The sequence below is a fragment of the Nelumbo lutea genome, chromosome 7 (genome assembly GCF_056320005.1).
Source record: "Nelumbo lutea isolate HS-2025 chromosome 7, American lotus-T2T, whole genome shotgun sequence".
In the NCBI taxonomy this organism is placed as follows: domain Eukaryota; kingdom Viridiplantae; phylum Streptophyta; class Magnoliopsida; order Proteales; family Nelumbonaceae; genus Nelumbo; species Nelumbo lutea.
Window position 1 is genome coordinate 50,563,315 of NC_142690.1, and position 27,822 is coordinate 50,591,136.

Below are 27,822 nucleotides of genomic sequence, written 5' to 3' on the forward strand. Positions count from 1 at the left end.
CGCAGTCTCCGTCACTGAGATAGGAAGGAAATCTCATAGATGAATAAATGGAATTGGAACATAGATTAAAAGCCATATTTATGTAGATAGCATGAATCAAATAAGGTTGTGGACTAATATTTGCTTTGCCCTTTATCAGAAATGGCAAATGGTCAATTCGCTAAACTGTTGAACTACAACAAGCTTAAGGGCCCAAATTACATTGACTGGTATCGTAACCTTATGTTGGTCCTAACGTCCGAGAAATTGGACAAGGTAGCTAAGAACCCTGCTTTGGAATGTCCTGGTGATAGGGCTTCTGAGGCCCGCGGGAGGGACTATCAAAAATGGGAGGAGAAAAATTCTCTTGCCCGGTGCTATATCATAGCCTCCTTAGATAATCAGATACAGTGACAATTCGATTAGATTGAATTGTCTAAGGATATCTTGGATAGTTTAAGGACAATGTATGAGGAGCAGAATCGTTCTATTCGTCAGAAGGTTCTGAAACAGTTCATGACCGCACAAATGTCCAAGAACCAACTAGTTCATGATCATTATCTTAAGATGATGGGATACATCAATGAACTGGAGGCTCTTGGATTTGGGCTAGATCATGTCACCAAGGTTGATGCCATCCTGAACTCTTTGCCTCATTCCTTCAATCAGTTCATCATGAACTATAACATGAACAAGCTAAATGTTAGCATTCAGAAACTCAGTAATATGTTGCAGAGGGTCGAGGAACTAATAAAAAAGGATGAGCCCATTGCCATGCTTGTTGAATTTGGCAAATCGGGCAGGAAGAGGAAGGCAAAGAAGAAGCCTCAAAAGAGAGTTAGCAAGACCGAAAGGCAGAGGAAGGACAAAGCATCAGATGCTTGTCACTTTTGCAAGCAGGTCGGTCACTGGAAGAGGAACTATCCTCAGTACATGGAGACTAAGAAACAAGGTAATTTCGAATCCTGTCATAGAAACCAATTTGTTGGTGATTTCTGCTTCTTGGTGTATTGACTCTAGGGCTTCAACTCATGCGTGTAACTCATTGTAGGGGTTTAGGACAAGCAGAAGACTAAGTGACGGAGAGGTGATTCTTTACTTGGGGACCTCTGCCAGTGTTGCAGCTATAGCCATAGGGACTGTAGAATTGTATTTCAGAGAAGGATCAATTACATTAAAAGATTGTCTTTATGTACCCACTTTGAGAAGAAATTTGATTTCTATTTCAAAATTGTGTGTGGATGGATATTCTGTTCTCTTTAGTAATATGGTTATTATTAAAAGAAATAACAAATTCCTCGCATACGGAGAACTTGAGAATGGACTCTATGTTCTCTATCCTTCTCTAGAAACAAATATAACGGAAATTACGTTGGATGATATCCCCAAGAAAAGAACCCGTGATACAGTTAATCCCACATGCCTGTGGCATTACCGACTTGGCCACATTAACATAGATCGTATCACAAGGTTGGTAAATGATGGTCATTTGGATTTTCTAACTGTAGAAGATCTTCCAACCTGTGAACCTTGCCTTTAGGGTAAGATGATGAAATGGCCATTTAACAGTAAGCTTGAAAGATCGACGGGCACAATTGACCTTATAAATACTAATGTATGTGGTCCCATGAATGTTAGGACACGTAACCAGTGCGTTTATTTCATAACATTTACCAATGATTATTCACAGTATGATTACGTGTACCTAATGAGACATAAGTCTGAGTCTTTTGAAAAGTTCAAAGAATTCAGACAAGAGGTCGAGAAATAGTTAGGGAGAGAACTTAAGACCCTTCAATCAGATCGACGTGGCGAGTATCTCTCTGACGAATTCAGAGACTACTTAAAGGTCAATGGGATAGTATCACAACTAGCTCCTACTACACTACAACTAAACGATGTGTCAGAGAGGAGGAACCAAACTTTATTGGATATGGTCCGATCACTTCTCGTGCACTCAAAATTACCCACATCCTTTTGGGGTTACACATTAGAGACTGCGATTATACGTGCTGAACCAGGTTCCAACCAAATCAGTTCCGAAGACTCCCTATGAGCTTTGGACCGATTAGAAACCAAGTATGAGACACTTGAAGATTTGGGGTTGTCCGATACATGTTAAAAGAACGAGTGCGGACAAATTGGAATCCAAATTCAGTCGTTGTCTGTTCATAGGCTACCCTAAAGGCTTTGTGGGTTAATTATTCTATGACCTAGGAGAACAGAAGGTGTTTTGTAGTCGAAATGCCCATTTCTTGGAAGATGATTACATCCTAAACAATTATCGTCAAGAAGTTGTTCTTGATGAGAAGAGCTCAGGGGTAGTGGGAGATGTCCCACAAGCTCCAGTTAATGACCAACCTAGGAGATCTACCCGGTTTTCCAGGCCTCCAATTTGTTTTGTCTATGACCAAGAAAGTTACTTGGTGGAAGCTACGACCAGTGAGGAGGATCCCGTGACTTATATGAAAGCTATGTTGGACAAGATTTTTTGAAGTGGGTAGATGCCATGAGAGCTGAGATGGACTTAATGGAGACCAATGGAGTTTGGACTCTAGTAGATCCGCTCCCTGGGGTAAAAGCAATTGGTTGCAAATGGATTTATAAGAGGAAGAAGGGCCCCGATGGTAAGGTTGAGACTTACAAGGTTCGTCTTGTGGCGAAAGGGTACACTCAGAAAGAAGGAATTGATTATGAGGAAACCTTTTCGCCGGTGGCCATGCTTAAATCCATTAGGATCCTGCTACATGTAGCAGCGTATCATTATTACAAGATTTGGCAAATGGATGTCAAAACTGCGTTCTTGAATGGAGATCTTAGTGAAGATATCTATATGTAGCAACCGCAAGGTTTCATAGCTGCGGGTCAGGAACATATGGTATGCAAACTAAATCGATCCATATATGGACTTAAGCAAGTTTCTAGGAGTTGGAATTTTGTGTTTGACTCTACTGTCAAACAGTTTGACTTTGAGCAAAATCTTGATGAGCCCTGTGTTTATAGGAAATCCAGTGGGGATAAGGCTACGTTCCAAATTGGACTTAAGTGCAAGTGGGAGCTGTTAGACAGTGTATGCCCTTAGCTCCAATCAGAATGATGTACATTATGACATTTAATGTAAATGAATAAAGTACATATTTGATTCATGTTATTATGGTGTGTTTTTGTGTAATACCCTTAAACTGGACATATATGAGACTCGTGTTAGTTTAGAATCTTCACAACCGTTGGATAGATCTGGGGAGATTTATCCTGCCAAGGCTGACACTAATGTGCCGCTAAGTTGGTTGGGGTGGCTTGTCTCAGTTGCCAGGATAAGACCTGAGGTACATGCAGTGTGGGTTTTCTTGAAACTCTAAACCGGACCAGAATTCCAGTATTGCCCTGGACCTTGGAGATAGATGGACAAAACTGGAATGTTACACATGACCCCTGGACTCGATTATGATACTTTACTAGGTGTCGGATTGGGCTGTCTTTGATATGCTAATCAGTGAGATCCTTAGAGGGGGTCAAAACTTGGGTATGTTGGGACAGTTCGAGAATTCATCTGAGTGGGTGTTCATAGTGACAGGATCAGCCCCTTTGTCGGACAAAGTGAATGATCGGGGAGGCACTCTCTGATGGAAATCAAAACTGTCGGCAGTCGATTTCAACCTTTGAAATTTTTTTTGCATAATATATTTATATAGAGATATACATATATATATATATATATATATATATATATATATATTATGGTTTCAAAATATTTGTAAAAGGTTTTAATTCCCGTGATGCATGTGAGTAGAGAGTGCATCACTGTACCTTGCAGCTGAGGGAGACCATTGAGGTTAATACCTGATGGGCTAATCTTGCATCTGCCCACAGTCCTTGGGTTTTTATAAGGTGGCTTGACCCAATGACCATTTAGTGTAAATGTTGGGCCCATTAAGAGTCCATGGTGATGGACTCCGGGGTTCACTGTCTCCTACAGTGAATTCAGCCTGGCCTTGTAATAGAGGTTGGGCTGAATCTATGTGGTTGATGTGTAGACCAATGTTTGGGTCCCATGCCATACAAGGATAAGCAACTGGGCAGCAGTTAGGAGGCTAAGTGAGCAGATGGACTTAATGGGCCTAAAGCCCAATTTGAACTGTCTTAATAAGATTTATTAAAAGAGGGCGGTTCTAGGATTTAGATCAACAGATAGGATAAGGGATTATCCCTATCCACTCATAGAGTCCAGATCCAAATAAAGATTTGGATCAGGAAATTCCTAATTGGATTAGGAGGGCTGATCTTTATCTGCAGATAAGATAAGGGATTATCATTATCTCTTAAAGAGAGCCCAGATCCAAATACAAGATTTGGATTAGGAAACTCCTAATGGGATTAGGAGAACCTCTCTTTAAGGTTATAAATAGGATAGTAGGGCGAACCCTCAGGGATATCAAAAATCATCTGACTGACGGATGAATTCCAGAGAGAGACAACACAGTTTGACTGCACTGTCTCCCTATCCTGCTCTTGCCACCATACCAGTTCGATCTCCACCTGTGTGAGCGATTAAGAGGAGTTCTTGATATTACCTTTTGGCAGAAAAGGTAATCTGAAGTCGTGCTCACTAGCCCTCAATCATATTCTTGCTGAAGAATTTGGTTCTTGTTGAAGAACCATACTGCTGATTTTGCTTCATCCTGCATCGTGTCGTCTTTGGTGGAAGCAGTCTTTTGATCTTTCCTTGGGCTTGAAGACCTTTATTGGAGGTTATTACTACTTCGTATCAGGTATATCCCTCCACTCCCTTTTTGGTTTCAGATCTGGTCTGGTTTAGGTTCAAGATTGATCATTGAAAATGCAGTTTTCTAAAATAGGGAATGTGATTCCCACATGGGAGAGAGAGAAATTTTTGAAATTTCGCCCAACCTACCTGCAGGGTTCGGCCATCCATATGTGGATCTCTCATCCCTTCACCACTCCTTTTCAGCCCTTTCCCTTATCTCCAATAGATGACAAGGAAACCAAGAGAAAACCCTGGACTGGGTGTGTAGAGAACAGAATTCTGGCAGGTCTGAATTGCTCAGTTTGGCTCTGATACCATATTAGGATTCGGCCTACCCTTGAATCCTATTAAGCTGATAACAGTCAAGAAGGAAGAGAAAGAGAGAGAAAAAAAAAAGAGAAGAGAAGAAAGAGAGAGAAAGAACTGGTTTGAATGAGAAAAAAGATCACTCTCCTATTCGGCCAGAATTGATTTATATTACTTATATTGTGGGAAAGACACATGGGCCCCTACTTAAGTAAGGACACTAAATATAACATAATCTTACACATCAGCACATAAACATAAGTATAAAGACAGCCCCCTACATATTCGACACTAACACACCAAAGATTTTTTAATAGCATCTTTTCAAATAATACAGGAAACATAACTTTCAATGAAGGAAAAGACAAATGACCAAGTCTAACATGCCACCAAAAAGAAAAAAAAAAAAACTTTAGTAGCTAACTCCTGACTATTGCTGTCATCACCACTTGGTGCCTGCATAGCAGCACCAATATCTTCTTTGAGGTAATAGAGACCTCAGCCTCACAATCACTCCCAAACATTTGTCTCGTCAACTGGTCTTGAAACACAATGAATGGGAAAGAAAGTCACACTACAGTTCAGATCTTTGGTAATTTTGAATATAGACAACAAATTAGTGGTAAAGCTAAGGACATGCAACACAGATTTCAGAGATAGATCATTCCCAAGCATGATGTCTCCCTTCCCTAAAATACTAGAAAGAGAGCCATCAACAATTTGTACTTTGTCCTAGCTAGAAAAGAAGGATGATATGAGTTGAACAAGGAGGATACACTAGTCATATTCCCTGAGGCTCCTGAATAAATCACCCAGGAGCAAAAGGGAGAGGGTTGAATAACATTGAAGGCAAAAGCTATACCCATCATAGCAAATAAAGAAGTAAATGAAGACTGTTTTAGCCAAGCCATAGCTTGGTTAAGAAGATCCACCTACTCAGCTGTAAAGTCAGGCAGACTGTGAGTAGTAGTCTGTCCAAAATGAGTAGAAACACTTGAGGTAATATTCTTTTTTCCCACAACCAGCCAAATTTGAACTTGCAACATGATCAGCACCATTAGGACCTTTAATGGCTTATTATCCTTCCTTAGATCTGCTGGTTTGAGGTGGGAATACAAAATCCAGAATGTATCTTTTGTATGTCTCTCCTCTACAGTGAGAATACTTCAAATATTTCTTGTCTCCACCCTTATTTCCTCTACACGGTGCTGATACAAAGGGCTGATTGTTCAGTTGGCTGAAACTGAACCTCACTCCCCATCTCCTTTCTCCTTAATTCTTCATTTATGATTAGGTAGAAAAAATGCTGAAGGTCAGTCATCCCTTCCCAAAATCTGAGAGTGAATGCCCTCATAAGAGGAATTCAGATCTGCAAGAAACTTGGAAATTTTCCTTTCTTAAACTTGTTTATCATGGTTTTCCTTATCCTTGGTACTCTCCCAGTCCAATATCAAGTGGTGGTCAAGTTCTTCCCCAAGACCTTCAAGAGTTGCAAAATACGTTGCCACACTAAGCTCTTCTTGACACATGGCTACAATGTCTTGATTGAGTCTATAGATCCTTGCGAAATTCTTCTTCTGCCCATAGGTCCTTGGGGGTTTATCCCATATCCTATATGCAGTACTATAGTGTTGCACAGTCCTAGTAATTTAGGTGTCATAGAATAGAGAAGCCAAGACATTACAGTGGGATTCTCCCTACACCAAGTCTTGTATCTAGGCTGTTCTTTCTTTGGTTCTACAATCTGGCCATTAATATATCCTTCCATACCTCTACTGATTACGGCAAGCTTAGCTGAAATGGCCCACTCAGCATAGTTGTACTCATCCAACTTGATGTTGGTAATCTGAAGGGTAGGGTTTTCAAGATGGAAAAGACCCTCCTCTGACTTAGTTTCCTTAGAAGAGACCTCACTACTGGTAGACATTGTTAAAAACTTAAAATAGAACACAATCACCCAAAAACACCAGCAGCTCAAAACGACACCCTACCGCCCACCTAAGGAAGCAAGAAACTGATACAGTAATAAGTTCAAGAGTCAAGAACAATTGTTGACAGTCTGAAAAAAAAAATCCCAAATAACACCTGTGAACAGCCCAGGAATCAGCTCATACAAATTCTGGGTGTAAAAATAACAAAAAACATAGAGCTTCTTCACTCCCTAGTAGGCCTCTGAAGCAGAACCTCACAATCCAGCATCCACCAATGCCTCTCCTTCTGCTGTACAGGAACTAGACCTGAAACTCAGGTCTCTCTGGCAGTTCATAGACTGCTTAAAATACTTCTTCTTCTTCTTACCCTAGTAGGACTAACCAAAGCTGCTTAGGGTTCACTGGGTTTCTTCTCCAGGAAGAAACCCTAAGAATAAGGTAAAATTATTCCTTAGTGGTCCCTGAACATACAAGGAGAACTTCTAATGCTCTGATACCATGAAGTATTTTGAGCAAGAGAAGAAGAGAAGAAGAGAAAAAAGAGAAAACAAGAAAAGAAGTAAATGAGAAAAATGGGCAGCAGCATTGGTTCTTTCCAGTCCAAGATAGCATTTAAGTGAAACTTAAAAGACATGAAAAGTACAAGATTGCCCCTCATTAGGCGGGCTGTACGTAAACCGACTTTAAGTGTAGAGTAACTAAGGCCCAACAAACCCAATAAAAAAAAACTGAAACAAGTAACATCCCAGCCCAAACAACATTGAGACTTACAACAAAGTTATCATTCTGTGTCCTTTGACTCCATCATTTCATCACTTGCTTGCTCTCTTATAACTGTTTTTCTCCTTTCCAGGTTAGAACCATAGATCCTATATCTGGAAAGTCTGCAACACGAGAAACAAGTACCATGCCACAATGGGCAGGTTCCTGCTGGTAATATGTTTCTTTATTACTTTCAGTATATATATAAAATTTTCAATTGTTAATGAAATTGAAGAGGACCATGTATGCTTGAATAATCTTCTCTGATAGCTGATAGCTATTTGGAAAATCAATATCCATTGCTGCCCATTGAAATAGTTCCTTTTTTTTGGAATTCTAACACCATACATCAAAAAATGGGTTTAAAGTGTTGCCTTTGTTAATAAGTAGTGTTTAATATGAAAATGACATTAGTCTTGTACATTAGTTGTTCATTTATGTTAAATTAGCTAGGGGATAAAAAGGAAATGTTATGTAGAAGTGCCCCTCAAGAAATATTTTAAAACTGTCGTTGACCCGGACGGTTGAACTGTTTGACTCGGAAACAGGTATTATTCTGTTCCCATTTACCCTATGAACTGTTATTTGAAGAAAAATGTTGAACTAGTCAGCGAATTGCCGACCCAGACAGTTGAACTGTCAAACTGTTCAACCCGGGTAACGATTACAGGCTGACTTTAATATAATTTAAAATAAATACAGAAAATGACACTTATGTCCTAAACTAAATTGTCTATATAGAAATAAGGTTTTTAGGTATTCGTTTTTTTCTTTCTTGACTCTTGAGTGGCTGCAAGAGGCCTGCATCTGTAACTCTTCTATGCAACACCTACATCCAGTTTTCAAGGTGCCAAGGTGAGGCTAGGCGACAGGGGGGCACTAGTCGCCTAGGCGATGGATTTTTTTTAAGTAAAACCATATATCCTAGGGTAGTTACCTAGGTTCCATAACCATCTTTCCTTAATAGCTATTCATAATTTTCATAGGAGAAGTATAAATTTCATGTTTAAGTCTAGAAAATCAACATTTTATGAGAAGAAAAAGAACAAAGGAAAGAAAATAAAAAAATATAGGGGCTGAACCCCTACTTTTGTTATAGGAAAAGAAGAAAGAAAAGGTGGAAGGAGAAGATGTGGAAGAAGAAAATGTGTTGATTAGACAAAATTTTAAGTTCTTCCCTTGCTTATTGGTTCAGGTTTTGAAATCTTTGAGGGTTCAATCAAGGACCAAAATTTCGATATGATACGCCCCGTATTGGGTGTATTGTATTGTATCTTTGGGGTCCCGATACACCTGTTTACAGGTGTTTTCAGGGACCTTTTTTAAAATAATATATATATATATTTAAAAATGAAATTGAAAACCAAAGAAATAAAAAAATAGGGGGAGTATCGTTATAAGTACTGATTCACCTCTGCCGATACACAGATACTTTGAACCATGGGTTCAATACAGAAGTTAGCAATGTTTATGTTGATTAAACCCTAACAAATAAGAAAATAATAAAAATAAATTAGTATATAAACACAAAATGAATATTCTAGTTTAATAATGTCTATTTTATAATTATAATGTCGAAAAATTAAAAATATTAAAAGTATTTTATAACACAGTGCAGAAAACTGCTTGGCGACTGGGTGAGAAGACCCTCCAAGGGTGCCATGTCGCCTAGGCAGGCGCCTAGGCATCACCTTGACAACTATGGTTACATCCCCAACTCTAGAAGTGACCTACGGGCTACATCCGTTTGTGAGTCGCCTACATCTGCAACCCTGCAACTTAGAGGTCGAGACAGCCTGACGGAGTGATGGGAATAGAGATTCTTACCTTATGCTATGGCGACAATCTCTTTGGCTTCAGTGACCAAAAAATAGCTGCTATTGGCGACTAACAACATGCAAATGCAAATTTGCAACTCTACACGTCTTCTTCTTGGAGAACAACCAGCAAGAAAAGATGGGGATGGAATGGAAGCCCCCAGCTCCAAACAAATTAAAGCTGAATTTTGATGGGAGTTCCATAGGAAACCTGGGATTGGCAGGCATGGGCAGTGTGTTCAGAGACTCAGCAAACAAAGTGTTGGCAATGTATTCAAGGCCTATAGGGGTTGGCGACTCAATAAAGGCTGAGCTACTAGCACTTCTTCAGGGGTTAAAACTACACAAACAAGCAGATTTTAAATACTCTGAGGTTGAAGGGGACTCAAATCTGGTGATCTCTTGGTCTAACGCCACAGGTAATGTTCCTTGGATTTATAGACATTCCCTGCGAGAGATTGAAAACTTAGCAAGGGAACCCAATGCTTCTTTCACATGGATCAGAAGGGGACTGCAAATGGGATGGCTGACTTGCTAGATAAACAAGGGCAGGAAGCAACTTTTCTGGGCATTATTGTAACACATTCTGCAATATCGACTGTGTTTTTCTGTTTGTTGTGTTCTGTATCCATTTCTATCTTTTATTAATAAAATTAATCTTTCCTTGCTGATCAGAAAAAAAAAATGACCAGCAAGAACTGAAGATTGACCACCAGGAATGATCTTCAAAAACAACTGCAAACGATCTTAAAACTTTTCAAACCTTGATTTACTTTCATTGTCTTTGAGAAATGTTTGAAACCTCAGTGTCCTTAATAACCAAAAAGAAGTAAGGAATCGTACCTTCTGTCAGTTCAGCTACTTTATCTTTTTAAATATATATTTTTATCACCTTTATTTAAGATGCAATGGGTTGAACCGTCTGACCCAAACAGTTGAACTGATGACCGAGAAACTAGAGGCCAAAGAGATTCCGTTCCATGTCGATTTTTAAGACATTTCCCGCAAGAATCCATGGAGTTTCAGAATCCGACACATGTTTGATTTGGACATATTCATTTAGAAGAGTCCATGTAACACTACAAAATCATTAATATTGGTGAATAGCCCCTAAGTCGACACTTGGATAAGGTGAACTGAAATGAATAATAGCTATTAAAATAACTTTGATCACATATTCTATGCATGTTCCTTACTTCGTGTACACTATTATATGTTTAAAGCTATTTGTAAGTTGTAAAGCATCTTCTTCAGCAAAGATTTTTTTTGTTATTTCTTGTATGAGCTTTGTTGAAATAATTTAGTTGTTGGTGTTAGGGTCTGTTTGACTAGTTAAAGTGTTTTTTATTTCTAATTTTTCACTTCTGTTATGTCTGTTATTGTACTCACTTATAGCAGGGGCACAAAGGTCTTTTCCCTTCTTATTTCTGCCGCCCTATATATATTATAATAAAATCTGGCGCTGCCAGCACTGTTACATTGCAAACTCTTCTCCCTTCTCTCTTCTCTTCCTCTTATTTCTGGCCGGCCATATTGTCAAGAAGCTTGTTCACATTATCTACCATTATATTGGAATGTCCTATTCTTTGTTGTTTCCATGCAATCTTTTCCCATCTTTATTGTGAAATTGGATCTGGTTGCTGTCGTAACTGCACGTGCAAATGGTGATGATAGTGATATGCAATGGGAATATTGTTGAACTGAATGTGAAATCTGCTTGACTTGGGTCCATGTGAATTACTTCGAAGATAATGAAGAAAATTTATAATTTCTTTGAAGATCTAGATGAATATTAACAAAGATGAAGAACTTGCTCTCATCATTTGCTAGGCATCATGATGAGCCTAGTTTTTGGAAGGAGAGTTTGATAATGCAATTACTTGGGATTCCTGTGGAAAGGACCTTGGAGATATAAGTGCCACATTGCTTGCTAGATTCCATGAGCTTAAAAGTTGAGCACGGTGGAAGGGCTCAGCCCATGTATTTTGATCATGCCCACAGATTTTTTGAGCCTTCCAAATTGAGCCTGACAACATTTTCTCCTTCCTCTGTCTTCTCTCTTTTGCGACCAACTGGATTTTTTTTTTTTTTTTTGTCATTAAGCAATTTTTTCCCACACAACTAACATCTTCATATGATACCCAGATACCTATACAGGGATGCTTTATCATGTTGAATGCTTCAATTTTTTCAGTAAACTTCGTATATCCAGCTGTCCTTTCTGTATCCGGCTAACATAGTCTCGCACTATGTGTTTCTTGGTCATACTTGCAAGAGTAACTTACCTTATTTTTTATGTTCTGATGCTTGTTCATTAAATGTAGAATGCTTTCAGGTACTATTCAAAATTTTCACATCCTATAGTGATATAAGATTTATTCTTCTTTGATGTTTATTAAATGTAAAGGCTGAGCCATGAAGTGCCTTGTGAAGTTTTACATTTTTATATATATGCTTTCAGGTACTATTTGAGATTTATGGATCCAAAGAATTCTGATGCATTGGTTGATAAGACAAAAGAAAAGTAAGACTAACTATTACTCACACATTCCATTATTGTATTATTTTCCTTGAATGGTCAACATGGTGTTCTGTTTGTCAAATATTTGAAGTAGAAGCACATCCTATTATATTGATGTGTAAACCATTTCATTATTATTTTCATATGCAGGTATTGGAGCCCAGTTGATGTTTATATTGGCGGTGCTGAACACTCTGTCCTTCACTTACTTTATGCGAGGTTCTGGCACAAGGTTTGTTTTATAAATCCACCTTGGCTTATGTTCAGGGGCTAGGGCATAGTATTTATCTTGATTACTTGTGTCTTTTGTGATTTTGCCACTGAGATCATTAGCGTATAGGTAGGCACTACAAGTGTGTGATATTAGTGTCCAGATTTCAATACCACACTTGCATGCTGTAGAGAACACTGATGTGGGCCCCACAGCTACGGTCCCATTGTGTTCATAGGGTAGAAGGTGTTCTAGTCTTCCTAGGGTTAGCTATTGGTCATTTAGTTGTTACAGTTGTGTTATTTATTTCAGTCTTTTTGCTTTATTTGTTATGTAAAGACTAAGGGCAGATCTGTCCTTTCCATGTAATGAGCATAACCTATAAATATTAATTAAAGTGGCAGCAGCAAAAAATCAAGCTTCTGCTCCTTCTTTTCAACTCTTGTGTTCTATTGCTTCTCCTCCCTCTTCCTCCTCTTTTCTCTTTACCTTCCTTATTTTCGAACCTGAAATCCAATAAGGTTCAAGACTGATAACAGTCCTGAACTTCTACTTGGTATCAGAGCTAGGGTTTCTCATGTGAGTCTAGTCCAGCCGACCACATGAGAACCATCTAAGGCTGGAAGCTGAGAAAGTAGAGTTCGTTGACTGGTTCTTGGAGATCTCTAGAGGATTAGCAGCTGTTTGAAGAATTGCCACAGTTGCAACAAGTTGGTGATCAGTTAGAATCAGAGAAGGCTAGGGTCCGGGTAACCTTGGAAGGCAGCGAACAACATCCTATTGTAAGTTTTTTATTTTCTGAGAGAAGTACTATCAGAGAAGATAGGTTGGACCTATCTAGCAAGGGCGGCCGAACCACTCTAGGGTTTTATCTTTCTATTCTCTAGGGTTTTGTCTTAAGCCTGTGGCAAACCCTAGTGCTGACTGCACCTTGTGATCTAATACTACGGCAAACCCTAATAGTTCTCAACCTTGATCAGTTTTAGGGTTTCATATTAATCCTACTACAAACCTTATTCGTACGGTACTGTCTGGAGTGAACGGCTGAGAGTTTACTTTTAGGACTGATTAAAACCCCAATTCGGCTTCAACATATCAGATTGTTCTTCAAACTGTTTTTCAGTTTTCTTTTAGGGTTTCGAACTCTTCTAAGGGGGTGAAAACAGTTCGGACTGTTGCTGTTGTGTGTGGTTACTGATTCCAAATCAGTTTTATACCTGTTTCATGTACATCCACTGTGAGTACAGATTGGTTCTATACTGATTTTGTGATTGTGGTTGATAGTCCAAGTGCTGTTTTTGACTGTAGTAACCCTAATTTTGAGATTTCTGGTTCTTGATCGAAATGGAGTTTAAGGATCAGGCAGAAGGCAGTATTGGGAACAACAGTTATGTGGTATGTGGGCATTGTAAGAAACCCAAACACACAAAAGAAACATGTTGGAAGCTACATCCTTATTTGGTCCCGACAAAGCTAAGAAGCAAGAAGGGTAACGTTGATGTGGTAGTGCATACTAATTCAGCATCCTCGTCTGGCACAAGAGGTACATTCTTAGAGACCTTAGCCGCAGTTCAGGCTGCTCTTATACAGTTGGAAGGGGAAGTTGGGAACTCAGCTCAGCCACCGCAGTCACCATTAGCCCCCGCCACATTTGCTTCCACACATTCAGGTACTCGAGCCTCAACCTGCCATGCCTCAGCTCTAGGTACCACTGAACCCTGTTGGGTAATAGATTCAAGTGCATCCGACCATATGACTAGCTTGCCTTCATTGTTTACCACTTATCATCTATCTTCTGGTAGGGATAAAGTATCTATTGCTGATGGCTCTCTTGTCCCCATTTCTGGCAAGGGTGACATCAAGCTATCAGATACCATCTCCTTGTCTTCTGTCTTACATGTCCCTAAACTTGATACTAACCTTCTTTCAGTCAGTAGTATTACCAAACACATGAACTGCTTAGTAACCTTCTTCCCCGACCGGTGTGTTTTTCAGGACCTGAAGACGAAGAAGGCGATTGGGACTGGCCGTGAGACGAATGGGATCTATCTGCTCGGGGAGAGTTCTCGTCGGGAAGAGTCAGGGGATAAGAAGTCACTTGTTTCCCAGAGTGTGAGTTCGGTTATGCTTTGGCATAACCGATTGGGCCATTTGTCTTTTCGGTCCTTAAGGAGTTTGTTTCCTAATTTGTTTGAGTCTGTTGAGTTGTCCCAGTTGCAATGTGAAAGCTGTGAGTTTGCTAAACATTGTAGACACTCTTATTCGTTGAGCAATAAAAGGAGCAATCGTCCTTTTGATCTTGTGCATACGGATGTTTGGGGGCCATATCACATTCCTTCCATGGGTGGGTACAAATATTTTCTGTTATTTGTTGATGACCATACCCGGTTTTCTTGGGTTTATCTTATGCGTTCACGAGATGAGGTTCCCGCCCTAACCCAAAACATTCACCAAATGATCCTAACCCAGTTTGATGCCAAGATCAAAATTCTTAGATCTGATAATGCAAATGAATACTTTGCTAAGCCATTGGCATCTTACCTTCTTTACCCATGGGGTTATTCACCAGAGCACTTGCCCTCATACACCTCAGCATAATGGGGTTGCAGAAAGGAAGAATAGGCACATCTTGGAGGTGACTAGAAGCATTATGTTTACCTCCAATGTCTCTATTCGCTTCTGGGGTGATGCTATCCTCACGGCGGTATATCTTATTAATCGGGTTCCTTCCCGGGTTCTTGATATGTCATCTCCTTTTTCCCTTCTATACTCATATGAGGAGTTGTTCACTGTTCCCCTCAAAACATTTGGTTGTACTTGTTTTGTTCAGCTGCTCGGTCCCCATCACTCCAAGTTCGAACCCAAGGCCTCCAAATGCATCTTTTTGGTTATGCACAAACTCAAAAGGGTTATTGTTGCTATGATCCTATCTCAGGGAAGAAGTTTGTATCCATGGATGTCACTTTCTTTGAGGAGACACCCTACTATTCTCGGGTCTCTCCTCAGGGGGAGAGTAGTGAGCATGGAGATTTGGGTCCTTTTCTTCAGGGGGAGTGCAGTGAGGGTAGGGTTAATACTTTTGGGGTTGTTCCCTTTCCATTGCCATCCGTAAAGGAAAACGACATTGTACCACATCTACAGCCCATTGCATCTCCCAGTTTTTGTCCTATGATCGCCTATCTCCCTCCTACAGGTCCTATCTCACTTCCGTTGCTAATGTCCCTATTCCAAGAACAGTGCACGAAGCCCTATCAGTCCCGGAGTGGAAAGGTGCAATGCAAGTTGAAATGGATGCCCTATTGACAAATAGTACCTGGGAGCTAGTTGACTTGCCCGAAGGAAAAAAACCAGTTGGATGCAGATGGGTATTTATTGTGAAGCACAATGTGGATGGTTCCATTGAGAGGTACAAAGCTCGGCTAGTTGCAAAAGGGTTCACTCAGACGTATGGTATAGATTACTTGGAGACATTTGCCCCGGTAGCCAAGATGACCACCATTCGGGTTCTATTATCTCTTGCAGCAAGCTACACTTGGCCTTTGTACCAAATGGATGTTAAAAATGCCTTCCTGAATGGAGACTTGCAGGAAGAGGTTTACATGCAGTTGCCTCCTAGATTCTATGATACAGAGGCAAGTAAGAAGGTCTGCTGGCTCAATAAGGCGTTGTATGGTTTGAAGCAGTCACCTAGAGCTTGGTTCGACAGATTCAGACTAGCCCTTGGGAAGTTCGGTTATGTACAGGCCCAGTCAGATCATACACTGTTCATCAAGATGATGGAGTCCTCATTGACACTACTTGCAGTATATGTTGATGATATTGTGGTGACAGGAAATGACAGCCATGAGATTGAGTCTCTCAAACATCTCCTTCATCAAGAGTTTGAGGTGAAAGATCTGGGTACACTACGGTATTTTTTGGGTATTGAGGTTGCTAGATCTAAACAGGGGATCTTTGTCTCTCAAAGGAAATATGTTCTAGATCTGTTGGCTGAAACTGGAAAGCTGGGTGTCAAACCTGCAGATACACCCATTGAACAGAACCATAGGATTAGTGCAGAGTGTGGAAAGCTCCTATATCTATGCCTCACTCGGCTAGATATTAGTTATGCAGTTAGTGTTGTCAGCCATTACATGCATTCTCCTAGAACCACGCACCTTCTAGCAGCAGAAAGAATACTAGCATACTTGAAGAGATGCCCGGGTAGAGGTATACTGTTCAAGAACAATGACCACATAAAGGTGGAAGTCTATACGGATGCCGATTGGGCTGGGAGTGTTGATGACAGAAGGTCTACCTCTGGATATTGTGCTCTTGTGGGAGGTAACCTGGTCTCTTGGAGAAGTAAGAAACAGAGTGTTGTCTCCCGATCTAGTGCTGAAGTTGAGTATAGGTCAATGGTTAACGGAATGGCTGAAATTCTTTGGCTGAGATCACTACTTGAGGAGTTGGGTATTGAGTATGAGAAGCCCCTGATGCTGTATTGTGATAATCAAGCGGATATTAATATAGCACACAACCCGATGCAGCATGATAGAACTAAACACATTGAAGTTGATCGACACTTTGTACGAGAGAGGGTCTCATCACAAGAAGTGTGTCTCCCATACATCACCTCCAACATGCAGCTGGCAGATATCCTCACCAAAGCTGTACCATGGAAGAAGCTAGAGGCGGATCTATCAAAGTTGGGAATGATAAACATTTATTCCCAACTTGAGGGGGAGTGTAGAGAACACTGATGTGGGCCCCACAGCTACGGTCCCACTGTGTTCGTAGGGTAGAAGGTGTTCTAGTCTTCCTAGGGTTATCTATTGGTCATTTAGTTGTTACAATTGTGTTATTTATTTCAGTCTTTTTGCTTTATTTGTTATGTAAAGACTAAGGGCAGATCTGTCATTTCCATGTAATGAGCATAACCTATAAATATTAATTAAAGTGGCGGCAGCAAAAAATCAAGCTTCTGCTCCTCCTTTTCAACTCTTGTGTTCTACTGCTTCTCCTCCCTCTTTCTCCTCTTTTCTCTTTACCTTCCTTATTTTCGAACCTGAAATCCATTAAGGTTCAAGGCTGATAACAGTCCTGAACTTCTACTCATACACTAGAAAAAATAGACAATGGAACTTTTCCCCTCATAGTCTCTGCAGGATCAGAATTTTGAGAAGAAGATATAAAATTCATTTACATTCATGCCACTCCTCAAGCTCATTCCTAATAATTATCCTCTGGTCCTTTCACTTACTGTTCCTAGTGTATAACCTTGACTAGATATAAGGCAATATGATAAATTGTTGAGTCATGCCTTGAATTCTTGTTGCAGCCTGCTCCATGGCCCAACCTGCATTTGTTGGAAAAACCCTAAGGCAAAATTTCATAGTGGTCTGTGGTGGAAGTGGAGACAACTGGCGGTATGGACCCGATCCATTTTCAGTTTGTGGGTCCATCCCGAATACATTATGTTGTTAGGGCTTTCTTTATTATGTAATTTTTGTCTTGCACAAGAAGATAGAGAGCAAGGAGTTAGTTAGGGTGATCCGTTGGGTGAAAACTTTGAAAATTTTTTATGGAATTCCAGCAGTTGATTTGAGAAGGAAGTGGAGAGAAGTGGCTGATTTTGAGCCATTTAAGGAGTTAGTTATGCCTACTTGGTCTCCCCCTAGTAATAGATTCATCAAGCTAAATTTTGATGGTAGTAGTGTAGGAAACCCCCGGCCCTCAGGTATTGAGGTGTGTTCAGGGATGAGGATGCCAATATCATGGCTCTTTTCTCTGCGCCCATTGGTGTTGGGGTCTCATTAAGGGCAGAAATCCTTGCAGCGTTGGAAGCAGCCAAGAGAGCCAAAGAGCTTAACCTTTCTAAGTTCCTAATTGAAGGGGATTCTAAGCTGGTTATTGGCTGGCTTCAAAAAGAGGAGGAGAGGGGATGGTGGGGTTACATCAATAGAAAAGGAAATTTAGACATTTGACACAAGGAATGGATATCAAGCTGAATTGAGTAAAGAGGGATTCCAACTCCATGACTGTTGCTTTAGCTAAACAAGGGGTGGGAAGAAAACCTAATCTCTGGGCTATGCTGTAATCCATTTTCTTGCTTCACTCTGGGGGAGTTAAGAGAGTTTATCTCCTCCTTATTTGCATCTTCTTTTTATGATTTATTAATGAATTAATGAATTTCAGTTATTGATCCAAAAAAAAAAAAAGAAAAAAGAAGATAGAGAACAACTGAGCAAGTTAGAGAGTGAGAACATAGGTGTATCCTCCATTGTCAGTTTTCTTTAGTTGATTCTGCTCCTCCATCGCCAATGGACATAGGCAATAAGCCGAACCACGTAAATGTGTGTGTGCTCTGTTTTGGTTCTCTTTATCTCTCTTTTACTTCATTTTCTTTGCACTATCCAAATCCATATTTCTAGGTTTTTATGCAACATAAATCATGGGTGTTTTAGATGCATGCTGAATGTTCTAAGCCTTTCCCCGCTCTTAACATCTTCTTGCTAGAAAATGTTGGTCTAGAAATTAGGATAAGCAGGACTGGTAAAATAGAACGGATTGGCAAAACTGGATTCATGTAGCCGACCCCATATAGTTGGGATAAGGCATGGATGATGATGATGAGCTTCAGTAGTTATATCAGTTTAAATATTTATACATAATCAAATAAAGCTCAATAGTTTCCCATAAAAAAAAGTAGTCATATGCATTGCCTTTTATGATTCATAAGCAACTTTAAACAATGTTGTGTAATTAATTTTCCAAGAAACAGTTATTTGGTCATGTAGAAGCATGGTACATGGGAATGCACTATTGACAGAAACTCACAATCTCATTGAGAATTATATATTGCTGGTGATTCCTCAACCCAAGCTCAAATTGTTCCATTTTGGTTAGAAATATTCAGAACCTAGCACAATATTATCTTTATAAGAACTATTCCATACTACAACCTAGTGCTTCTTGATAAACTAAGTTTTCATCAATATTTATAATCTGCCTCTCTTTTAACTCTCTTTTCTGTTTGATTCTCTTCCTTTGTCCAATAGTTTATTTTGGTTTCTTTTGAGAAATCAGGATGCTTAATAATTGATCCTGATCCACTATTCTTGTTGTCATACCTAATTAGTCATCTAATCTTTCCTTTTCTAGGATATGACAAAAGCTTTTGTATTAATTAACTGGATATTGAATCTTGATATTTGCTTGTGTAATTCTTTTAAGACTTTATTGGCCTTTCCGTTTTCAGGTGCTTTATGACATTGGTGTTGTTTCAACGAAAGAACCTTTCCAGTGCCTCATAAATCAGGGGCTAATACTTGGGGAAGTAAGTAGAGTTTCTTTCCCATGTGAAGTGATGTAATCCATAAGATCCATAAGAAAAATTCTGTTGATCTAAATTAACAGGTTGAGTACACAGCATACAGAGACCTAGAAGGGAAGCTAATATCTGCAGACTCTACTGATGCTCTAGGTGAGCTTCAGCAAGAAAGAGTTCCAGAAGACAAGGTTTGTTTGCCTACCTGCATAGTATGTCATTTGTTTCTGCAATAGTCCCTTCAACTCTTGAAATAGGATAAATCGTACTTCTCTATGACAGTTATCATGTTATTTATTTGCTTAAGAGACACTGTTTCCCCTTTTGTAGGTAATGAAGTCTGGTGATTACTTTGTGCTGAAAGATAACCCAAACATTCGTCTGATTGCACGGGCTCACAAAATGAGCAAAAGTAGGGGAAATGTCATCAATCCCGATGATGTTGTTGCTGAATATGGTGCAGATTCTCTTCGCTTATATGAAATGTTTATGGGACCACTAAGGTAGTGAAATTGAGGTTTACATTTCATCATGTACTTATTTCGCTGATCATTTGCACCTTTTAGCTCTTCTCTCTGGAGATTTCAGAGTTAGAGCACAAATTGGATCTGTTTTCTCTTATGGCTCTCTGACACATTCGCTTTTGTAGAGATTCGAAAACATGGAGTACCAGTGGTATTGAAGGTGTCCATCGATTTCTGGGGAGGACTTGGAGGTTAGTTGTTGGTTCACCTTTGCCTGATGGATCATTCAGAGATGGAGCGGTGGCAACTGATGATGAACCTACTTTGGAACAGCTTCGCACTCTCCACAAATGCATTGAGAAGGTTACTCTTTTCTGAACTTGATGTAGTTATTGGTGTTAGTTTTCTTTCATTATCTTAATGCCAACTCAATTTTTGTTGATAGTGATAATATTCGTTCTCAAAGCAGTGCTGCTAGACCTATAGCATCATATACTATGCTCTCCTTTGTGGTGGGCCCTTTGTGGTTAGCATGTTATGATTTCTTCATTTGTTTGGAATAGATTGTTGGATGAGGAGGTGAATAAGTCTATGGTGAAGGGACCTGGGTTTGGCAGGTAGATGGGATAAAATCACTACTTATCAGGTTTGTTCCTCAGTGTAAAATCAACAAGAACTGTTCTGTGGGGGAAAGGGGAAAGGTGTGGGTTCTAGTGGTAGGATTTTTTTATAGCAGAATAATAAGGAAATTGTTCCTTGTTAAATTGTTAATGCTTTTTGGTTGGGGTTCTAGGTCTATTGAAATGTAATTTAGGGGTTTTTACTTGAGAAAGGAACAGGTTGAGATTTCATGGTTGATGGTGGCCATGGTTCTTCTTGATGGTTAGTAGTATCTGTGGTAATGCTGTCAAAATTTTTGTTTTAAGGTCTGTCAGAAAGTAGGGGTATATCTTGGTCCTTTTGTATAGGATGGGCTCTTTTGGGTGGCAGGTTTTGGTCCTTTGGATTCTGTCAGGTCAAAGTCAATGGCTACTATTTACCAGTTACCAGTGGAAAAAAAAAAAGAATGAATGAAAAGAAAAGAAAAAAAAGGCTATCCTCATATAGTGTGTTTTGTGTATATATGTGTTGCAGTTATTCCTGCATGTCTTGTTTTTATATTTTCTTAAGAGCATTGTAACTATCTTTCTTAATGACCTAATTTTATTTGCAGGTAACAGATGAAATTGAAGGAATGAGATTCAACACTGGAATTTCTGCAATGATGGAGTTCATTAATGCAGCATATAAGGTCTTCCTTCACAACCTTAAGAGCTTGCTACCTGGTTGTACATGCTATGGTTTCTAGGGAGCTTCACTTGTTACTCATGTTGGCTCAACTTGTACCAAATAACTGACCCATCCTGACTTCAAGGATGGGTATTGCTCACTTTTTTTGATACTAGGATCTGCTTGACCAAAGAGATAAACATCTGGCTGAGGAGTTGATGATGCCTGAGTTGAGGAGTTAAGCAACCACCCTAACCCAAGCTCGATAATGTAACAGTCCCATCATATATGCATATACCCATATAAACAGATTAACTGTGTTATTTATCTGTTTAAGGCATCACAGAATCTTATCTCTGATGCCATAAGGATGTAATCTCCTATGATGTTTTGGTTTATCAAGCAATGGTGTTCTGAATACCCATTTGAAGTTTTGGTTTCTACTGGTTGAGGTTTTGGCAGTTGGGATTTTCTCTTATGTTTTCTAATCCCCCCCCCCCCCAATAAAAAAAAACCACCAAGAAAAAGAGCTCCCACTTTTTTGTCTCTTATAAGTGTTTTTCTTAATGTGATGTTATTTTTGTACATTATTGCATTAGTCTGGCCTAGATGGTATTTTTTTTGTTTACTATTATTTCTGTATCCAACTTGAGTTGTTCTTTGCATATTATCTAACCAAACCTTCTATGGTTAATGTTTCTAGTGGGATAAGCATCCAAAGTCAATAATTGAAGCATTTGTTTTGTTGCTTTCACCTTATGCGCCACACATGGCAGAGGAGCTTTGGTTTCGGCTTGGACACTTGAACTCATTGGTGTATGAAGGTTTTCCTGAGGTATGTGGCATGCATGCTGTTAGAATCAACAGTAGAAGGGTAGTTTGGTCATTTGTCTATTTAATTAAGGATGAGTTGTCTATTTTGTCTGGGTTTAAATTGTGTGTCCCATACTTAATGAGGGGCATATTTGTCTTTTGTAGTCTAATGCAAGGAGTATAAATATAAGGTGGGTCGGCTGAAAGGGATGGACTTTTCCCCTTCTCAGACTGAACCCTTTCTTCTTCTTCTTCTTCTTCTTCTTCTTCTTCTTCTTCTTCTTCTTCTTCTTATCTCAGACCTAGGACTGAACTAGTGTTAATTGAATCTTTCACATGGTATTAGAGCACTAGAAAATCAGTCTAGAACTTAATTTCTTTCCTTTGTCCTTGGATTGCCATATCAGAACTTCCTGTTGAAATAACTCCCAAACTAATTGGAGGATCAATAAGGGACCAAAAAGGAGTGGTCGCTTTTCCTTCTTGGAGGTAATTATGCCTCCAATTGCTGTGATGGTGGTTTGCTAGAAACCCTCTAATCGATGACTCGAAGAGGGCTGGTTGTGGACAGGTGTGAACAGAACTCTCTAGTCAGCTGATAATGTAGTGTGTTCTCCCTCTTTTGCACTGGATTTCATCCAAGTGGCAGTGCTGATTGATAGGTATGCGTATGGATTGCTTTTCTCTCTTTTTATGTCTGAATATGTGTGGTAACAGTAGGGTTTCTGGTGCTGAACCTATGACAGCAGCAGTGTTGTAACAACAGTGTTTTATTGTGTGGTGTGTGGTCTAGTGCTGAATAGTGAAGGGTGACCTTGTCTCTTGTAGTTGAATCTTCTTTTGGTGTGTGGTGATTTTGTTATATTGGCAACAACTGAAAAGGGTAGTGATAATAAAACCAGTGTTATCATTTCCCCCGATTACCTGAATGTTCAAATGACCTCTATCAAATTAAATGATGAGAACTATGTGCCATGGCCTAAATCAGTGGAAGTGTTCTTGAGAGTTGTTATGCAGGAGAGAAGAATGGAAGAAGAGAGAAAAGAGAGAGAGAGAGAAGAGAGAATAGAGAAGAGAGAACTGAGAGCAAAAGATACTGCTGGCAGCGCAACTTTTTTAATATATATACTAGGGCGACAGCAACTAAAATAAAAAGAGTAAAAGTACAATAGTACCCCTGTGGTACTATACATAGGAAAAATAACATCTGTTAACACTCCCCCTCAAGTTGGGACATAAATGTTAATCATGCCCAACTTGTCACATAAATCATGATGTTGTGAGTGGTGTAGTCATTTTGTAAAGATGTCTGCAAGTTGATCCTCAAAGTTGACACTTCCCCTGTGATAACCTTCTATCTGATAAAATGTTTGTCGACTTCGATGTGTTTAGTTCTATCATGTAGCACAGGGTTAGCAGCAATGTTTATGGCTGCTTTGTTATCACAGAATAGGGTCATAGGTTTGTCCACTAGAAAACCCAACTCACTCAACAAATTCTTTATCCACATAATTTCAGCCACTCCATGAGCCATTGCTCGATATTCAGCTTCAGCACTGGACCTAGCTACCACACTTTGCTTTTTGCTTCTCCATGTAACTAGATTTCCTCCTATGAAGGTACAATAGCCACTAGTTGGCTTTCTGTAATTTAGGGATCCTGCCCAATCTGCATCAGTATACACTTCAACTTTCAAATGTCCATGCCTTTGAAACAACAAGCCAGCACCTGGAAACCTTTTAAGGTATCGGAGGATTCTTTCTGCTACTTCAAGATGAGTGGTCATAGGGGCATGCATGAACTGGCTAAGGACACCAATTGCATAAGCAATGTCTGGGCAGGTCATAGAAAGATATAACAATCTCCCATAAGTCTCTGAAACTGTTTTACATCCTTGATAGGTTCACCTTGGCTGTCACCCAATTTATGGTTAGGATCAATAGGGGAATCAATTGGCTTCACTCCCATTTTTTCTGTATCCTGGAGTAAATCAAGGACATACTTCCTTTAGGAAATGAAGATACCCCTTTTTGACCAGGCAACTTCAATTCCTAGGAAGTATCTTAGAGGACCTAGATCCTTTACTTCAAACTGTGTGGCAAGAAAACTCTTCAACTTTTGGATTTCATCCTTCCAGTCGCTAGTGATAATTATATCATAAACATATACCATCAAAGCAACAATTTTACCTTCTCCTCTTTTCACAAACAATGTGTGATCAGATTGGCATTGCTCGTATCCTTTCTGCTGAACCGTTGCATGGAATCTGCTGAATCAGGCTCTCGGTGATTGTTTCAGCCCGTATAAAGACTTCTTCAACCTGCACACCTTTTGTTCATTGCCTCGATCCTGAAAACCAAGGGGTTGTATCATGTAAACTTCCTCTTCAAGGTCACCATCATGCATTCTTGATATCAAGCTGATGTAGATCCCAGTCAAGATTAGCAGCAAGAGAGAATAGAACAGCAGTGTAGTTATTTATTTCAGTTATAGTAGTGTCAATTTGAGTCAGTTTGTTAATTCAGTTGTTATTTATTTCTGTTTTTATTTACTTTATTTATTGTGTAAGTACCAAGGGCAGATGTGTCATTTCCATTATGTACTAAACATAACCTATAAATATTAAGAGAGTGGCGGCGGAAGATCTATTAGAATCTGTCCCTCCTTTCAACAACTTGTGTTCTCTTGCTTCTCTTCTATTCTCTCTCCTTTCTCTCACTTTCTCTTCTGTTTTGCAAACCTAAAACCTTTTAGGATTCAAGACTGATTACAATCTTGATCTTCTACTTGGTATCAGAGCCTATCTAGGGCTTCTCATGTGTGTCTAGTCCAGTCGACCACATGAGGACTAGCTAGGGCTGGAAGCTTTGAAGAAGTTTTTCGGTGGCTGAATCTTGGAGATTACCAGGAGAGGTTCGCAGCAGTTGAAGACTTGCCGCGGCTTGCAGAGAGTTGGTAATCAAGAAGAGGCAGTGAAGGTTAGGGTTCAAGTAACCCTAGAAGACAGTAAACCGAAGACAGGTAATCAGTAAGTAAGTTTTTTTTTTATTGAGTTTCAGAGACTGCAACCAGCCGAGATAGGTTGGACCTATCTAGAAAGAGGGACCGAACTGTGTTCAAGTTTGCTCTAGGGTTTGGCTTGCCGAACTGTGGTTAAGTTTGTTTCTAGGGTTTGACTATTGGGCCGAACCCTCTTCAAAGGTGATTAGTTTTTAGGGTTTCATATTGCTCTACGACAAGTCCCACTTGTGTGGACTGCTTGGAGAGTGCAGCTGAGCACTTACTTCAAACCTACAGTTGAAACCCTATTTTTGCTCTCGCAGCAGTGGGCCCCACAGTAGTGATTTCAGAAAATAGCAACTCAGATTGATAGGCTGCCTGATAATGTGAATGCCGATTGATTTCAGATCAGATTTGGGTTGGTTTCAGATTGGATCAAATCAGATTTCAGATCAGATCAGATTTGTGTTGGTTTCGGATCAGATTTCAGACTTACTTGCTTGACTCTGTTTTCTGGTATAATTGCTCTAACAGTTTGTAGCCACTAAATCTTGATCAAAGATGGAGTTTAAGGGTCAGGGAGAAAGTAGTTTTGGAAACCACAGTTATGGTAATGTATCTGAAACTGGGTTTCAGATTACAACTATGAGATTTGATGGGTCAAATTATTTGGAGTGGGCGCAATCAGCCATGATGGCTATTGAAGGAAAGGGAAAACTGGGTTACCTCTTGGGAGATGTGAAAGAACCTTCCAAGGAGGACCCAACATACACCAAGTGGGTTCAAGAGAACTATTTAGTTATGGCATGGCTATGTAATTTTATGCAACCACATATCAGCCGAAATCACTTGTGGGCCAAGACAGCCAAAGAGATATGGGATGTTGTGAAAGAAACCTATTCCCAACCCCTTAATGTTGCCAGAGCCTATGAACTGAAGTGTGAGGTGAACAACCTTAAACAAGGAGAGAAGCCAATTTTTGTCTACTTCTCTACCTTGAAATCCTTGTGGCATGAGATTGACCATCTAGAGACCCTTGAGTGGGAGAGTCCCAAAGATGCACAGACTCACAGAAAGCAAGTCGAGACAAATAGGGTATTTGAGTTTCTGGCTGGTTTGAATTCAGAATATGACATTATGCGACAACAGATATTGACAAGAGATAGTGTGACCCTTTCTCAAGCATACTCCCTGGTGCATAGTGAAGAGACCAGGAGGAAAGTTATGATGCAGCCTCAGCCCTCTTTCCCAGCCTTGACAGCTATTAAACCCAAGCCAGGGGGTGACTCAGAAAGGGACTGGAAGAAGGAAGATAAACGGGATCTGGTATGTGAACATTGCAAGAAACCCAAGCACACAAAAGATACTTGTTGGAAGCTACATCCTCACTTGGTCCCAGCAAAACTAAGAAATAAGAAGGGTAATGCTCATATGGCAGTGAACACTGATTCAACATCCTCATCAGGCACATCCCTGGAGACTTTAGCTGCTATTCGGGCTGCCCTCATACAGTTGGAAAAGGAAGTTGGGAGTTCAGCTCAGCCATCACAGTCACCATCAGCTCCTGCCACATCTGCATTTGCACATTCAGGTACTCGAGCCTCAGCTTACCATGCTTCAGCTCCAGGTAATACTGATCACTGTTGGGTAATAGATTCAGGTGAATCTGACCATATGACTAGCTTGTCATCTTTGTTCACTTCTTATCACTTGTCCTCTGGCCGAGATAGAGTATCCATTGTTGATGGCTCTCTTGTTCCCATTTCGGGCAAGGGGGACATCAAGCTATCGGATACTATCTCTTTATCTTCTGTCTTGCATGTTTCTAAGCTTGATGCTAACCTGCTTTTAGTTAGTAGTATTACCAAACACATGAACTGTTCAGTAACCTTTTTCCCTGATCGATGTGTTTTTTCAGGATTTGGAGACAAGGAAGGTGATTGGGACTGGCCGTGAGACGAATGGGATCTATCTGCTTGGAGAGAGTTCTCGTCGGGAGGAGTCAGTGGATAAGAAGTCTTTTGTTTCCCAGTCTGTGAGTTTGGTTATGCTTTGGCATAACCGATTAGGTCATTTGTCTTTTAAGTCTTTGAAGAGTCTGTTTCCTGCTTTATTTGAGTCTGTTGAGTTATCAAAGTTGAGGTGTGAGAGTTGTGAGTTTGCCAAACATTGTAGAACCTCTTATTCTTTAAGTAATAAAAGGAGTAATTCCTCTTTTGATATTGTGCATATTGATGTTTGGGGGCCATATCATATCTCTTTTATGGGTGGGTACAGATATTTTCTACTGTTTGTTGATGACCATACCCGGTTTTCTTGGGTCTATCTTATGCGTTCTTGGGATGGGGTTCCTGCTCTGACCCAAAACTTTCATCAGATGGTTCTCACTCAGTTTGGGACCAAAATCAAAGTCCTTAGATCTGATAATGCCTTTGCTCAGCCATTGGCCTCCTACTTTCTTAGCCATGGAGTTATTCACCAGAGCACTTGCCCTTATACACCACAGCAGAACGGCGTTGCCGAAAGGAAGAATAGGCATATCTTGGAGGTGGCTAGAAGCATTATGTTTACCTCCAATGTACCTATTCGCTTCTGGGGTGATGCTATCCTCACGGCAGTTTATCTCATTAATCGAGTTCCTTCCCGGGTCCTTGATATGAGAACCCCCTTTTCCC

At 39.9% G+C, this 27,822-nt stretch overlaps 1 protein-coding gene and 1 long non-coding RNA gene across 3 annotated transcripts in view; both read left to right on the forward strand.

The window, feature by feature from the left end:
* Window positions 1-27,822, forward strand: part of EMB2369 (tRNA synthetase class I (I, L, M and V) family protein) — a 54,657-nt gene that overhangs the window by 19,723 nt on the left and 7,112 nt on the right. Inside the window, exons 11-19 of one of the 2 annotated variants that reach the window (XR_016102237.1) lie at window positions 7,835-7,914; window positions 12,022-12,084; window positions 12,232-12,313; window positions 19,533-19,610; window positions 19,691-19,792; window positions 19,932-20,104; window positions 20,251-20,428; window positions 21,279-21,604; window positions 22,038-22,169. Coding sequence is in view for 1 of the 2 variants with exons in the window: in XM_088955009.1 (XP_088811135.1) it covers window positions 7,835-7,914; window positions 12,022-12,084; window positions 12,232-12,313; window positions 19,533-19,610; window positions 19,691-19,792; window positions 19,932-20,104; window positions 20,251-20,428; window positions 21,279-21,356; window positions 22,038-22,169 (966 nt within the window). In the remaining variant the exon portion in view is untranslated. The remainder of the gene's footprint in view (window positions 1-7,834; window positions 7,915-12,021; window positions 12,085-12,231; window positions 12,314-19,532; window positions 19,611-19,690; window positions 19,793-19,931; window positions 20,105-20,250; window positions 20,429-21,278; window positions 21,605-22,037; window positions 22,170-27,822) is intronic. The other variant, XM_088955009.1, reaches the window with a different exon arrangement.
* LOC148846344 (uncharacterized) lies at window positions 715-1,221 on the forward strand. Its single transcript, XR_016102238.1, has 2 exons — window positions 715-931; window positions 1,031-1,221. It is a non-coding gene; the product is annotated as an uncharacterized LOC148846344 (long non-coding RNA).